The sequence below is a fragment of the Crocodylus siamensis genome, chromosome 4, assembly GCF_052110815.1.
Source record: "Crocodylus siamensis isolate JL-2025a chromosome 4, ASM5211081v1, whole genome shotgun sequence".
Taxonomy (NCBI): Eukaryota; Metazoa; Chordata; order Crocodylia; family Crocodylidae; genus Crocodylus; species Crocodylus siamensis.
This window is the reverse complement of record NC_143398.1, coordinates 230,288,686-230,303,995: the sequence shown is the minus strand read 5'-3', so window position 1 is coordinate 230,303,995 and position 15,310 is coordinate 230,288,686. Positions and strand designations below refer to the sequence as shown.

General features: G+C 38.2%; 1 protein-coding gene across 1 annotated transcript in view; it reads right to left on the bottom strand.

The window, feature by feature from the left end:
• Positions 1–4,193: 4,193 nt before the first annotated feature.
• The window catches only part of DARS1 (aspartyl-tRNA synthetase 1), an 80,584-nt gene continuing 69,467 nt past the window's right edge, over positions 4,194–15,310 (bottom strand). The window contains exons 8-16 of the mRNA XM_090045845.1: positions 15,147–15,258; positions 13,040–13,174; positions 12,022–12,169; positions 10,991–11,137; positions 9,909–9,951; positions 8,598–8,678; positions 7,505–7,616; positions 6,443–6,514; positions 4,194–4,821 (exon numbers count right to left, since the gene is read on the bottom strand). Coding sequence (XP_089901971.1) covers positions 4,730–4,821; positions 6,443–6,514; positions 7,505–7,616; positions 8,598–8,678; positions 9,909–9,951; positions 10,991–11,137; positions 12,022–12,169; positions 13,040–13,174; positions 15,147–15,258 — 942 coding nt within the window. The 3' untranslated portion in view covers positions 4,194–4,729. The remainder of the gene's footprint in view (positions 4,822–6,442; positions 6,515–7,504; positions 7,617–8,597; positions 8,679–9,908; positions 9,952–10,990; positions 11,138–12,021; positions 12,170–13,039; positions 13,175–15,146; positions 15,259–15,310) is intronic.

The window sequence follows — 15,310 nt, the reverse complement described above, 5'->3', positions numbered from 1 at the left end:
AAATCTACCTTGTCTTCTACTGGACTTCAGACTACCATAGCTAACTATATGTCTCTCTATAGGAAGATACTCAAACACTTGAGTAAAGAACCTTCAAAGAACATGATTTTACTCTTAGCTACCAAGTTAATATCTTGCACTAGAACCCAGTGCATTTGCTATCTGCAGCCATATCCAATATTATGAAGACTTAGGTTATGTGCACATAAACATATGCTAAATGCCAGCTCACATTCCATTCTCTTCAATAGGACTTTTCTTAACTTTTCTCTTTAAAATTATCAGGAGGGTAACTGGAGGTTACGTACTCTTTTCCACATCCTCACTACCAACATGTGCTGTCAAGTGAAGACTGAATTTTTTAACCACTTTCTAGTATTTGACAGTCAAGAAAAACTGGGAAATACACTTTAAGTTAGACTTAGAACTAGACGTAAAGCAACAGCCAAGACTATGAGATTCTCATGAGCAAAAAATAAATCCCTATGGTTGAAGAGGCCACAAATGAACAGAAAATGGGGTTAATGGGGAAAGGAGAATAGAAGTTAGCTGGGAGATTGCCTATCATTCTCAAGTTCCTACAAGCGATCTTAAAGGGAGTTGATCTAAATATGTTGTTTCTTCTTCTAACTGTGACTTATGGAGCAAAGCATTCTATTTTTCCACCTCATTGATACCTGATTTGAGACTGGAATGTAGTAAAATTGTGATGCAAAAAATAAACTCAAACCAGACAACAAAAACCTCTGGAATCATGAAGTGTGGCAGGGAAAACAGGGAGGTCAAACCAGCTGGTTGTTAGCAGGCAGCCTTAAAAAAAAAAGGCAGCAGCATCTCATTATCTATAGGTAGGGAACTACCTAGTTCCTGGGGGCTGCCTCTGGATTTCATGGTCCCAGCGTGGTGTCAGGCAACATTTTCACGGTGGAGCGTGGCACCCCCCCCCCCCAGACTGGCCGAGGGGTCCCAGAAATCTTGCGCTCCCTGGAGATTGGCAGAGGACAAAAATCGGCTCATCCCCATCCTCTGTTCAGGATGCCCAGGCATCCCACCTCTGTTTGCAGCGCCTCTTTCCCCACCCTTCTGCTTTTTCACAGGGACCAGGCTTTTTCATAGTTTCTTAGATGTTAGGGTCAGAAGGGACCTCAGTAGGTCATCGAGTCCAACCCCCTGCCCTATGCAGGAAAGAGCGCTGGGGTCACGTGACCCCAGCCAGATGCTTGTCCAGTCTCCTCTGGAAGACCCCCAGAGAGCACCACCTCCCTTGGAAGCCCATTCCAGATTCTGGCAACCCTTACCGTGAATTAGTTCTTTCTAATGTCCAACCTAAATCTGCTCTCTGTCACATTGTTCCCAGTTTTTATGTGGGACCTAGAAAATGTGCAGTTTCTGCAAAAATCACGAAATCATAAATTTGGTGGGTCCCCACCAATAGCATTCTAAGACACTTTTAAGAAGTTTTTGCTCCTTAATACTGGAAGCTGGTTTCTCTGCTCATTTACCTCCTAGAGATAGTCTTGGTCTGGCAGTACAGTTAGGCTGTGCTCCTTCCTGCAGATGGAAAGGATATCTAGAGCTCCAAATAGGCTTGGAATCTCCCAAAGCAGACTAGAAGAATCTTACCAAGAAGTGTTCTCATGGCAGAACTAATTCATTGATTTATTTGTATAAAAACTTCAGAAGCAAATCAAGTTTAAGAGACTGTTCACAGCTATTCCTGTCTAATATCCTTTCTTATTCTCAGCTGCAACTGAGACCCTGATTCCCTCTTAATTTTAAACATCCACGGAAGGTCTTGATTAGAATGAAAGAAACAGCAATGCAGACTCAGTGCTTAAAACTTTGAGGTACCTTTACAAGTCAGTGATGATTATAATCATGCGTTCTGGGGTTTCTCCAACTCTGCTACAGGTGAGTCATTATTTATCAAGACACATATTCTAAGACTACCCTTTGTAAATGTGTTATCAGGATGCAATAAAGTATTTTACTCAAAAGCTAACCTTATTAAAATAACCGTGAGGACAAATACACTTTACATGTAGATTTATATTCTTGTTGATTGTCAGGCAGACCAGGGAAAATTGCCTGTTCAGTTTATGTACAGAAAGAAGCCAAGGCCTACACCCTAAATCTGGCTTTTGTGCAGCCATTATGAATAAAATGCACTGAAACATAAGCTAGGACAGCTCCTGCAGAAACACAGATAAAGCAGTTTGCCTGACTATATATACAGCAATTCTTTCTGAAATTTGGTGCTCAGAAAAAAAATTCGGCACAACACACAATTCAGTGATTTTGTTTATTATTAGAAGGAGGCTTCCTTTTATCCAGATATATTACTAGCTCTGTATTAGATAAGGTAATTGAATTTGATTAATTCCAGTTGGATTAGTTGAATAAACAACTGTTTTGAAGCTTGGCTTTAGCAGTAATAAATCTGTGATAATCAGCTGTATTTATAATCCACTTAGCTTTGATAAGTACAACTGGGTATCCTGCAACAGATTTTAAATAGAAATTAATCATCTTGGGAAGATGCCACAGTAAATTATCCCAGCTCCTCAACAAAGCTGTGCAACGTGTTCTCTGAATTGCATAACTTCTAACAAACCTTCATTTTCATGTTCCCAATCTTTTATCAGGTTAACCATTACCATCCTAAAGATAGAATGTTTTATACTGGAGAGATCCATCAACAAGTATCAAAATTAAGCCTTGTTAGGTGGCAGTTACAAAAAGTCATTTACTTTATTGTAGAATTCTCCATACCTGCACATGAGTTGGACCCAGGCATTATAATTTATCATGAGTCTGTTTTCCAGAGCACTTAGCTCCTATTGCTGGACTTGCTATGAAGGGCTCTCTAAGTATGTTAAATATTAAGGGCAACTTTTTAGAAGCTGAGAGTTGCACTATCAGCACCTTTGAAAATTGGACCAAATTATACTGAAGTGGTTAATTACAGAATGAGATGCCTAGGTTTGAGGACCAGACTCTGAAACATCTAGAACATTAGGGATAACACACCAACTGGGGATTTAATTTGATAAGAGCTGGAATGACTAACATATAGAAAATGTTAGTGATTTAGTGAAAAATTACATGATTTCATAGACATCAGGGCTGGAAGGGACCTCGGGAGATCATCGAGTCCAGCCCCCTGCCCAAAGGGCAGGAAGTCAGCTGGGGTCATAGGATCCCAGCAAGATAAGCATCCAATTTACTCTTGAAGGTGTTCAATGTAGGTGCTTGAACCACCTCCGCTGGCAGACTGTTCCAGACCTTGGGGGCTCGGACAGTAAAGAAATTCTTCCTTATGATGATTGAAGATGGTTTTATCTAAATTAATACCTCTGTACATGCATTTTCATAAACAGTGCATTGACATACTCTAGCCAATGCCTGACTTTTAGACATAATGTATAAGTAAACCTGACATCCAGATTATTTTAAAAATCAGTTTTGTGATGACTAAAATAGGTTACTTTAATAATGTATTTGTTTCCAACAAAGAAACTGGCTTGTTTTGAAGATTATGTGTTTCACATATATACAAAATTAAAAGTTCATTCCATTTTGGAAAGCACAAACTGACATTAATAGGCAATAAAAAACTATTGAGACCGGTGAAAAATATATTTCCACTAAATATACTGAGCCATTTAAGAAAAATGCTATTAAATATCAAAGTTAGAAATAAGGGGACACAAGCACACTTGTGAAACAGCTGATGCGTGTATACTGTAATCAAAGGTTCACAGCCTCATTTTTATCCTTCTCTTTCCCTAGTATGATATAGGTCTAAAAATAATAACTGCCACCTAACACAGAATTTTACGATGGCAGAAATGTCTTTAAAAAAAATTAGAAGTTTATAAATAGAATAAAAACACCCTGAAGTACAAACTTATCTCTTTCTAAAACTAATTTTCTATGAAATCCTCTTGAAATGTCTATCTATTGATTTCTCTGCAGATAGCACACATACCTCTGTGCACCAGACACACTCATTTAAAACCAAGAATGGTCCTATTCTCTTTATAATACTTTCAGAAAGAATAATAGGGAGAAAAAAAAAAGGCTACGTTAACTCCAGGTAGTTATGACATCATTCCCAAAACAACTTTATGTTGGTGATTTCATATAAACTGCGAGACCCCAGAGCAAAACAAGACAAATGCTGTGGCCAATTTACTTTTAGAGTTTTATTGCAATCTATTTTTACAATTTTGTATAATCACTTCATTAGTGATGTTCTATTTTTCACCTGTGTTTCATAATGCTCATTTACCACACAAATCAGTTAGCAATTTGTTACCTTCCTCCTGCTTTTCGAGTTGCCAGTGTCTACAGTTATTTAGGCTTTGATCAAACGGTACTTTAAGATACACAACTAGCTGCTATAAGTTAAAAATGACGACTTTGTTTAGCTTTTATTGCACAGTTTATTAAAATGTAAGTGTTTAGAAACTTGTTGAATTCCAAGGTATTGGTAGAACATGAACTCAACGGAATTATAACATTTTCATAAAAATGTGAACCTAGCTTCTACTGCAAAAAGTCCAGATCTGTTAAAATACTTCCCTTTAAATAAACAGTGAATGATTCAAAAAACTGTGGCACTTCAGTAGATTAGATTTCCTTCTTCTATTGCATATTACAATACTGAGGGTAGAGACTGATCAATAGCAGGGCACTGAAAAAAACTTTTCAAAAGCAGGTTTTCTTAAGGTGTTAGTCGTTTGGGATCCCGAGGGAACATGGAGGTCTGACGAACATTGTGCAGCCCCAGGTAGAGCATAGTTACTCTTTCCAACCCTGGAAAAATTAAATCCAGTCAAATGACTCATTAGTGTGGCTCAGTGAGATCTGCATTAAGCTTAGTAATTCTAACAAACCTTAAAACAATTGCAGAGGAAAGAATTCTACATAATAAGGCACAGGACTGTTCTGAGATACCAGTACAATTAACTAGATGATGGAACTGGCATGAGAAACATGAAGTTGCTTTGTTTTACTGTACCTCATAACATTAATTATTATGCACATGCAATTATTATACACACTAAGTAACAGGGAAACCAAAGAACAAAATGGGATCCCCAACCTTATTAGGGCCTTTTAGTGTTACATTATCACTGTTACAATAGAGGGAAAAAGCGATTGGGAAGTCGAGAGTACTGCACTGAGTACAGAAGCTAGTACTGATCAAACCAAATGCATCAGGGCAAAGAGAAAGAGTTGTGGCAGACGATTATGGAGCAACCTGTACTTAAGAAATGTTTCTTTCTAATGCCTTAAGATGCACAGTAATTTAGACTGAGCAAAGCCTAAAAGTATGATTCAAATTATTCTTCCATTGTGTACTGGGAAGAATTTCATTTGCCATCATGTTGTGTGCTCACCTTTGCTACATCCCTCTGAAGCCCTTCAGACTTGGTCATAAGTGACTTACATAATATTTGTTATTTGCAAATGCTGCAATTTGTCTGTTCACGGATACCTGCATAATGGATTCCAAAATAGCCTTTTTTTCTAAAGAATCATCTCTGCAGTTTACTTAAGTTTGTGCATACTTGTTTAATCCCCAATGTAATGCTTTATTTAACATTTATGAACTGAAGACTATATCTATCCGTCTTACAAATTGTACAGGAAGGGCATTTAGAATTTTCTAAATAAATTTAACATAGACAAAACGTATACCTAAACAGGATAGGACAGTGTCATACTTCCACATGTACAAACAGGGCATGTCCAGATGAGCACGTATGTGAGGGATGTGACACTGTAGACCCATCTGTAGTGCCACACACTGCACATGCATGCATCTCCTGCACTGCTACTTTGCAGTGCGGGGATTCTTTTCACCCTGGAAGATCCCAGGATCAAAAAAATCCACAGCAAAAAAAAAGTGGGGTGGCGCATGTGGCACTCAAAACCAGAGCCTGGCTGGCTGGGGCCACACTCTGGCTGCTGGCCACGCTTCCTGCTGTGGCTGCAGCCCCAGGAGGCCCCCAGGTACGGCTGCTGGGGCCAGCCCAGTTGTTGGCCCCAGTCTCCCCTGCCCCACCCAGGGTAACCCCAGCACCACAGCATGTGTGGTATGGTGTTCCCTGGGGACAAGTAACAGCGGGACAAGACACGCTGCTGCTACTTGCCTCCGGGGAAACAAACATCCGTGCTCAGCTGGATGTGCCCACAGGTTACATTTTGCTGCTGTAAACAACGTGTGCGATTGTAAACTGCTGTGCCTAAAATACGTTTTAAAATTTAATCACTCAACTAGACCATTTTCACACATTCAGGTTAACTTTTTAAATGTTATTCTGAACTCTTGACTAATTATCTATACTTATTTCAAATAAAAGTTACTTGAGTCTAATCACTGAAAGTTAAACTTGAGTAAGACAAAATAAAATAAGGGTAAGTACATTACCTATCCCGCCACCTGCATGGGGAGGAGCGCCAAAACGAAAGGAATCGATGTAAGCTTTTATTTTTTCCAAGTCTACAGAAGAAAATCACATTTATTTTCATGCAGATCAAATTTCTCAACTTAATTTTTCTCAAAGTGGCCTCCCAAACTAAATATACAGATGCATACGCAACATCTCAGCAATGAACCTGTCAAATCAGGCATGGGTAAATGACCACACATTTTCTAAAAGTCACAACTATGCATGAATTAATCATGTTTCTTTATAATTCTGTGAAGCCCTTCATGAGGACAGCTTTTGGTGGGTGAGTGTGGGCTAAGCCACTCTTCTGCATTATAGTGGTATTAATTTGGAGAACTGAGGAATATGGTGGGACACACATCCCAATGTATTTTCTTAGAATACTGCACTGACAGACTCAAGTTTTCTTATGTTCTACCTCACTCCCTTCCCCTGTCCTCCTTCCATTTACTATTCCTTCCTTCAAGACAGAAAGTAAACCACTCACTGTTTGCTTTCACACACAGCACCTCAACACAAAGCCTGTTTAAATTTATACCCACTCTCCATCTCTCATCTCCTATCATCCAGTATTTTTCCACAATGATTTCCTCCCTAATTCCACCAATGGATCTCTCTCCTGTCTTGCTAATTCACAGTTCAGGAGTCAAGTGAGGAACCAGTGGTGGTGAGGGGCTGCACTGGGGGTACTAACCAGCAGTCAGCAAGAGTCTGCAGCAGCAAGGATGCACAGGAAGACAGGACTCTCCAACCCCTGCTCCATGTTTCATGTCCCCAACTCCCTGCTGCATTGAACCTTCACATTTCCTATACTAGTAATCTTGCTAAGGCTCTTAGAAAACAGTTTCCAGATGCTGCTAAACTAGCCAGTTTCTTTTAAATTAATGTGTAGTGGATTAAAAATGGCTGAAACAAAATGAGACTATTACTGCTATAGTGCATATTCCTGTTGTGTAGCCCCAAGTGATGGTGTCAAACTGCATCCCAAAATTATATTTTTAATAACAGATAAACACCCCTGATCCAACTGATTTTATTACCAATGCCATGATGCTGGGCTCTTTCCGTCAGCAGCTGAGGATCGTGAATTCTCTGAGCACCAGATAAAATCTCTTCTCCTCTCATGAACATATCGTAAGAGTTTGAAATTTTCTAGAAAGGTAAAAGTTTGCATCTTATTAGTGGCCCGGATCTGGAGGAAATGACGCGTTTCCTCAGCCAGCAGATACCTGCTTTTTGAGATCACTGGCTAAGATAACACATGAAACTAGGTGACAGCAGGCATGTCTACATGAGATATTTACCACGCAGCGGACCAGTTAGCTGTGCACTAAAAGTCTTGGCACCTGCGACAGTTAGCTGTGCAGTAAACATCTTGGTGTTGAAATGGTGCATCCAGGGACAATAAATGTTGGACTGTTTATTCAGGCACATTAATTGCGTGTGTAGATGTGCCCAGTAGGAAATACTTTGGGGCTACGGCAGCACCATTATAATCAGATGTTTCTTTTCATCAGATTCAGACTTGACCTAATTTATGAACTTGAATTTAGCCAACTCCCTCTGCAGAATGACTACTTTTGTAAGCTAAGGAATAATGCAGGGGTTTTATAAAAACCTAAGAAAATTGCACTTCTGCTAAAGCAAAACTGAGAATAATTTTGCTCACTATGCAATGCTTATGACTGAAGCAGCGGTAATCTGACAAGACAGGACTTGACTCCTATTATTTTTTTTTAACATGTAGCTTGCAATAGCGTAATCAAATTGGGGTGACTGGGGCAATAGACTTGTGCACCCACCTTGGGGCAGGGTATATGGTCAGGAGTCCAGAAAAATAACAGCTGCAATTGTAGTTGCTCAACCATGCCAGAAGCACCAGGAGTTGGAAACTGCCCCTGCCTTGGGCACCCAGCTGCCCCGTTATGTCTCTATTAGCTTTCAAAAGTATATGAAACTTTTAACCAAATGCAGCGCAACAGGTGTTGGTTTACCTTTGATATCACTGTGCCCAACTCAAGTCTCATTAGCACTGTAAATCAAAGAAGAAAATACTCACCTGCCAAATTAGCTTTACATAGTAAAATTAAACCTTTTACTCTTACATTGACTATGCCACAACACTTTACTTACAGGATTTACTGGGTCTGGCATTGTATAAAAAGGTCTCACAGCCAGAGGATATTTGTCAAGTATGTAGAAGTCTGTATCATACTGCAAGAAGACCAGATAGTTTAATAAATTAATACGAGATATGGTAAGGTCAGGGGACGGTTATATAAAGAAAGCCACCACAATTTAATCATTGAAAACTAATATTTAAAAAAACCCTTTTAAACAAATTAAGCAAAGGAAACATACAGAGCGTTGATAAAGTCCTTGTGCAACATTAAACTTTAATAACTCTAGATGTACATATGATAGAAGCAAACTGTAAATGGTGATTGAAAGCATAATTCATTAGGTTTTAACACAAGACAGCTCAAACTTCTATATTTCAACATAACCACTCTTTCGTGATAAATAACTCAGTCTGATTTTCCAACTCGTAGAAAACATTTTCCAGTTGCTGCTGAGTGATTTCATGAATTGCATTTGTGATTCTTACCTTATGCATAGCTTACACTATGTTAAAAAACTTAATGAATTATGGTTTCAATTGCTGTTTACACTTTGCTTCTATATACTTGGTATATAAGTTATTAAAGTTTGAAGTTGCACAAGGACTTTATCCTGTATTTTATTTATTACACTTTTTGTTTTTGGACACTTCATTTTTTGTGACTTCCAGGATGCATGAAAAGTAACATTTCTTGCTGTCATAAATGCATTGTTTTTTATTTTCTAAACACAGATCTTGCCTTCCCCTGCTGTTGCTAATGAAAACACAGCTAAATACCTCTATCTATTTATGATCTTAGTGTTTCAAGGTTAGTGTATCAGAATATTTGCCTATGAATTGCTTGTTAACTCAATTTGCAGGACAAGCTTATATTGAGTTTTGGTTAATATTTATAAAAACCCACCAAACCCAAACACCTCTCCAGTAAGCACAGCTTTTGTAAAGTATCATTTCCTTAAAATACATTATGTGCTGCATTGTAAATAAAAGCCAATAAAAAGATTCAAAGGTTTTTTTCAGAATTTTCTTTCTTAAAATATTTCTTCAAATGGTATTATTTATAATAAGAGTGGATGGAAGGAACTGTCAAGAGACTAGCGAATGATAGCAAAAAAGATTACCCAGGTCAACAATCAAGAAATTCTTATGTCAATCACAAAAAAAAAAAATTCCAAATGACTTCTGCCTCTTCTGAGGACTACCTATTTTGAAACATAACATCCCCTTGTTTGTACAAAAACAGACATTTCTCTCTACTGTTTCTACGTTGTAGAGACTTCCATTTTAACAGAAAGAATAATGTGTTCTAAAGCAATAGTTACCTTCTCCTTTACCAGACGCCCCAGAAGCTTTTCATTAGGTGTGCTGAAAAAGATTGCGATGGTCAGAATAAAGCAAATCAGGCCTCCATTAAGCATACAAAAAACCTAAAAGATTTCTGCAGATTTATTTTTGAAGGGCTTTCCCTCACAACTTTCAGAAAGCACCCCAGGTGTTCCTGCATATTTTGAGAAGTTTAAATTCCTAACTAAATTGTGGCTATGTCATAAACAACCCCTAACTAAGAATGTTCTTGATCCTGTCACATTATTTTGATTACTAAAAGACTCCGGACCTGATTCCCCACTGCCCTGCAGTGTAAAGTGCTCTCATCCAGATAGCACTGCAGTGCTGGACCCTTACGCTGAAACCTTTTATTGATTTTAACTGAGAAGTCATACATGTCCCTAAACAAACTGAACACATGAGAAAGAACATATGTTTTAATCTGGTAAATGTACATGAATGCTGCTACAAAGTCACTGAGCCTGATTCGTCTCCCAGTAAATGTTAGTCGAGAATTAAACTGGGATCACTGTTTAAAAAGAGGGGCAAGGTTTCCATGGCAGGGGCATCAAGTTCTCTGAAGAATCTTCGACTTAAAAATCACATTTACAGACTTTTAGCAGGTCAGCCCTGCAACCTGCTTTGTAGAAGTGTTTTATTCTTGACGAACTTCTCTCACTTTGTGCTGTTATATTTTTTGTTTTGGATACCAAAGGCTGACTTAGGTATAAAGTATTTACAGTAAACTAAGGGATTTAGGTTCTCATCCCATTACTTATTTTTCAAGAGAAGGTAGCTAGATAATTGATTGGGATGGTTTAATTAGGGAAGATCCTGCCTCGAGCAAAGGCCTAGACTACTTGACCTCTTGAGGTTCCCTCCAGTCCTAGTTTCCGGTTCTCTTGAGATCCCTTCCAGTCCCACTTTCCAATAATTTTATGAGCACATATAGTCTAATGAATTCATTTCAGAACATGGTTGTACAGTACCAAATCAAAATTTCGACAAGCACTGGTGTGTGCGTGTGTGTGTTTTTACTCTCACAAGGTTTGGCTGCTTTCCAACACATCTATTATACCTTAAATCTTCTTCATCCCCCATCTCCACACCAGCTTCCTTGAGCATAGCCACACCTTCACGGTATTCCAGTCTCAAAGTTGGCTCCAAAAACTTGAATGGTTCACATGGAAACTGTTTATTCACTGTCTGAATTTCAGTCTGAAATCTATACATGAAGAAACAGAAAAGCATTTCGAAACAGAAAAGCATTTCTTGCAGGGTCCACTAATGCAAGCTTACAATTGCAGTACATTTTTTGCCACAAGAGGTCACTTTTGTAACATATAAGACCAATTACTTCAAGACTGTTCCCAAAGCAGTTGTATATAATTAAGAACAGAATATTATCCAAGTTGATAAAACTCACTTAAACACTGCAAATACAACTCTGATAAATATTACAAATATTTAACGCTATTCCTGATGCTTCATTCTTCTCTTAAGGAGTAACCAGCTAAGATGACTATTCCTTGAAATCACTGCCCTATAAATTAGAAACTCGAGCTTTATTATAGTTACTGGCTTAACTCCAGAATTAAATATTACAGAAACCACATCCAAATTTGCTTGTAGCTAAGTAAATATATTGTGTTTTACTGGCTAGATAGCTCACAATTTGTAAGCAAATGTGAGACTTCCCTCCAGAACCTGCTGAACTGGCTTTGTACCAAAAAGTGGAAAACACTGCTCTATACTTTCATGTTGATATACTAACTATTAAGATAAGGAAGACATGAGAAAGCTTTTAAAAAAAGAGGATATGAAGATCAATGTCAAAACACAGACAAAAAGTTGTTGTAAACGTAAACTTTCCCAACAAAAATAGTTTTGGTTGATGCCAACTGACTTGCTCCATGAATCACACCTCAGGGTGACAATGGACTCACGCCCGAGGCTTCCACAAACTCTGAAACTTAGGCAGATAGGGAGAGGTAAGAGCATTAACTCTGGAGCTTGCTTGGTGTAAATTGGATTTCTGGTGGTTACTGGAGGAAATGCCAACTCTTGTCCTATTAAAACCCCTACATATGTTGAGCAAGGTGCATTTACCTTTCTTGAAGTCCCTTGAATATCTGCACCAAAGTGTCTGCAATCTCATCTACCACTTCATGGTAGTGGTAGTTAAAAGACATTTCTATATCCAGACCAACAAACTCAGTCAGGTGTCTGTGTGTATTGGAATCTTCAGCTCTGAATACTGTAAAAGAGTGCAAATACTAAACTGCATTTTTATCTTAAATGAAATGAGTAAAACTATTTGCTGCTTGTAAAAGAACTCATACAATCAATCACATTGGTCTTGCAACACTTTGACACAGAACAAGACCTATAACACTTGGTACTTTTGAAATCTTTAGTTCTCTTTTCATGTTGTTCTGCCAATGACTAATTACCAGCTTTAAATATATTTATACCACCTTTTGAAGTATACTTGAAATGCGATACTGCAGATTACTGTTCAGCAGTAGCAAGACCTATTTTTCCTAAGTTTTTGAAGAGATCAAGATGGAGATTAGAAATTATTAAAATCTGGGGTTACTTTACTGTCTGCCCAATTTCTAGCATGTGTTTTACATTTTTTTTAATATACATATATATGTATACAAACACACACACACACACACTGTAGGATGGGCCCTTTGAACGCATTTTATGCAAAAAAGACTTTCATATTTTTAATTGCTTCAAGTGAAGCACATGCATGAAAACCTTCAGCTTCTGGCATCACAGAATTAGCGGATACTTTACAAGCTTGTTTTAGTTCATCACCGTTCTACTATCTCCTACTGCAGTGCTCCTTTTTTGTCTTCTGAGGTAATATCCACTAGAGAATACCAGTGCTCTGCCAAAATTTCTGACTTCTGCACCATACTTCTGTTCCTTCAGCTTATCTGTCAAATCTGTCAGTCCGATTGGTAGCCCTTCCTTGATACTTTTGTTTGGTATGCAGATCACAGATGAAATGATTCATGCTTTCAGCATGTGTAAAATTACCTTATTTGTCACGCTCCCACTGTAACCTATTGCTGGTTTATCCAAGTTATTCATACGGCAAAGTTATTCTTACCCGGTCCAATGCAGAAAACCTTTTCAAAGTCAGCACATATACACATCTGCTTGTACAACTGTGGGGACTGAGCCAGGTAGGCACTACTTTTGAAGTAAGATACAGTGAATACATTGGCTCCTCCTTCGCTGGCAGCTGAAAAATGTGAATGATTTACATTGTAGTAATTACCAAAAATATTAAAATATAACAACGAAAAAAATTAACCTAAGCTGTGCAATTCAAGCATGTTTATGTTTATATTTAAAGACAAAGGTAAGATGTTTCAAAGCCATGACACACATAGCACCTAATAATTTTGATAGACATTGCTTGTCCAGTCACCTTTGAGGTGTTAAGCACAGAGAGCTAATTTGAAAATCTAATGCAGTACTGGCAAGAAAGAGCTCCTGCAATCTTATCCCAAATTTGAAACTGACTCCCATCTGTGCTCTCAGGTGAGTACATTTAATGGTTTTCCTACTGTAATATGAGAACGACATGCGTCTTCCTAGCTACCTAACACACAAAGGTATGGTGAAGAATGATCAGTCAGTATTCTTAAGAAATACCCTAAAGTTGAGAGATAATGGCTAAGTAGTAAATACTATTATCCACTTTTCCACTAACATGAACAAATGCATTATGTGGTGTGACTTCCAAACCTCTGGGCCCCCCGCATAATTCCTAAATTTCAGCAGCTATTTTTTGTGTATTTTTATCTGAAAGTAAAATTTAAATGAATATTCTGGAATGTGGACCAACAATTTTTAAAACCATAGATTAAAACAGCTGGGATATTTATATATGAAAATAGTACAGACTGTACCTACTGTACCTGGGTTGCTAAATATAATCTACTTGAAACAATAGGAGGCTTGCACTACTGATTTCAACGGTACACTGCACAGTAAGAATGATGCACTTCCTGAAAGGCTTTATGTAAATAGAGACCTTGTGGACCATCTGTGCATTAGGTAAAGTGAGGAGAGTGAGTTAGAGTTCAGTGAGACTTGCATGGTGAGACCGTTGCTTGCATCCACTGAATTAGAAAAGTTTGGGGCTCAACCAAGACTGGCTTAGTAAAAGGGAAATTATAATATCCACTGCTAAGATGCCTGGGTAAGGCAAACCCATAGCGAACAACGTAAATACCATGCTTTGGTATAGCACCCTCATGCATTTTGGCAAAATCAATGAAGCCTCACAATCTGTGAGGTGGTAGATACTATATTCAAATGGCAATGGGACCAGAGAGTTGGCTCACTCATTCGAAGTCACAAAGCAAGTCAGCAGGGGAGCCAGGAATAGAAACTAAGGCTACAGACAGGCATAACTGTATCAACTGACACTGATATAAAATGTTACAACATAAATGTAACCTCTGCATGTTCCTGCAGTGCTGCAGATGTAGCAAAGCTGCTGCAACTTTAATCCAGCTTCATTGGGGTAAAAGTTACTGAGTTGTTGCTAATGCGCAGCTGAAACCATTATATCCTAGCAGCTGATGCCTGCTCCTGAGTAGCAGCTTTTCCTCCCCTTTTAAAATGGTTAAAAGTTAAAGTTTCACCATAATCTATATTTGCCAACTCCTAGCCCTAGGTTTTAGCATAGCTGTATATTAGCACCTTCTATTCATCTTTTGTTCAGTGTAAAAATAAAATTTCGTATTATTTTCTAATCATGGAATGATCTTTGGTACAGCATCATGTATACCGATACCTCCACTAGGAAATCTACAGGTAATTTAACTTGAAAAACTCTTATTTCTTTAATTGCAAACATCTGATTTCTGTACTGGTCAAGTGTTCAGATCTAAGAGCAATCATGATCACACATCTTTGCTTAACTTATTGAAATCTTTATATGCACTGGAGAGCATGGCAGTCAGGTCTGAATAATCCTTAGCCGTCAGGTGGTCTATTGTATACGAGATCCAGACAAGTCACCTTTGTAGCTTTTAAAAGTTACAGTGCTTTTGCCACCTTAAGCCTAAAACCTAAAAGATAGGAACATTATCTCTTGCTCATTAAAAAGATGAAAAAACAGCACATTTTCAGCCCCCACAAATTTCTCTACACAAATCAGATTTCTCATCATTGTAACTGTTGAAACAACCAAGCAGTACCTGAGATGATTTTGGGAGTCTGAATTTCCACAAATCCCTTGCGAATGAGAGTTTCTCGAAAGAGCTGACAGATACCAGACTGAAGGCGGAAGACAGCCTGACTAGTGGAAGTCTATAAGGAAGGAAATAAAATCATGAATCCTAAAACAGTCTTACTTTCTGGA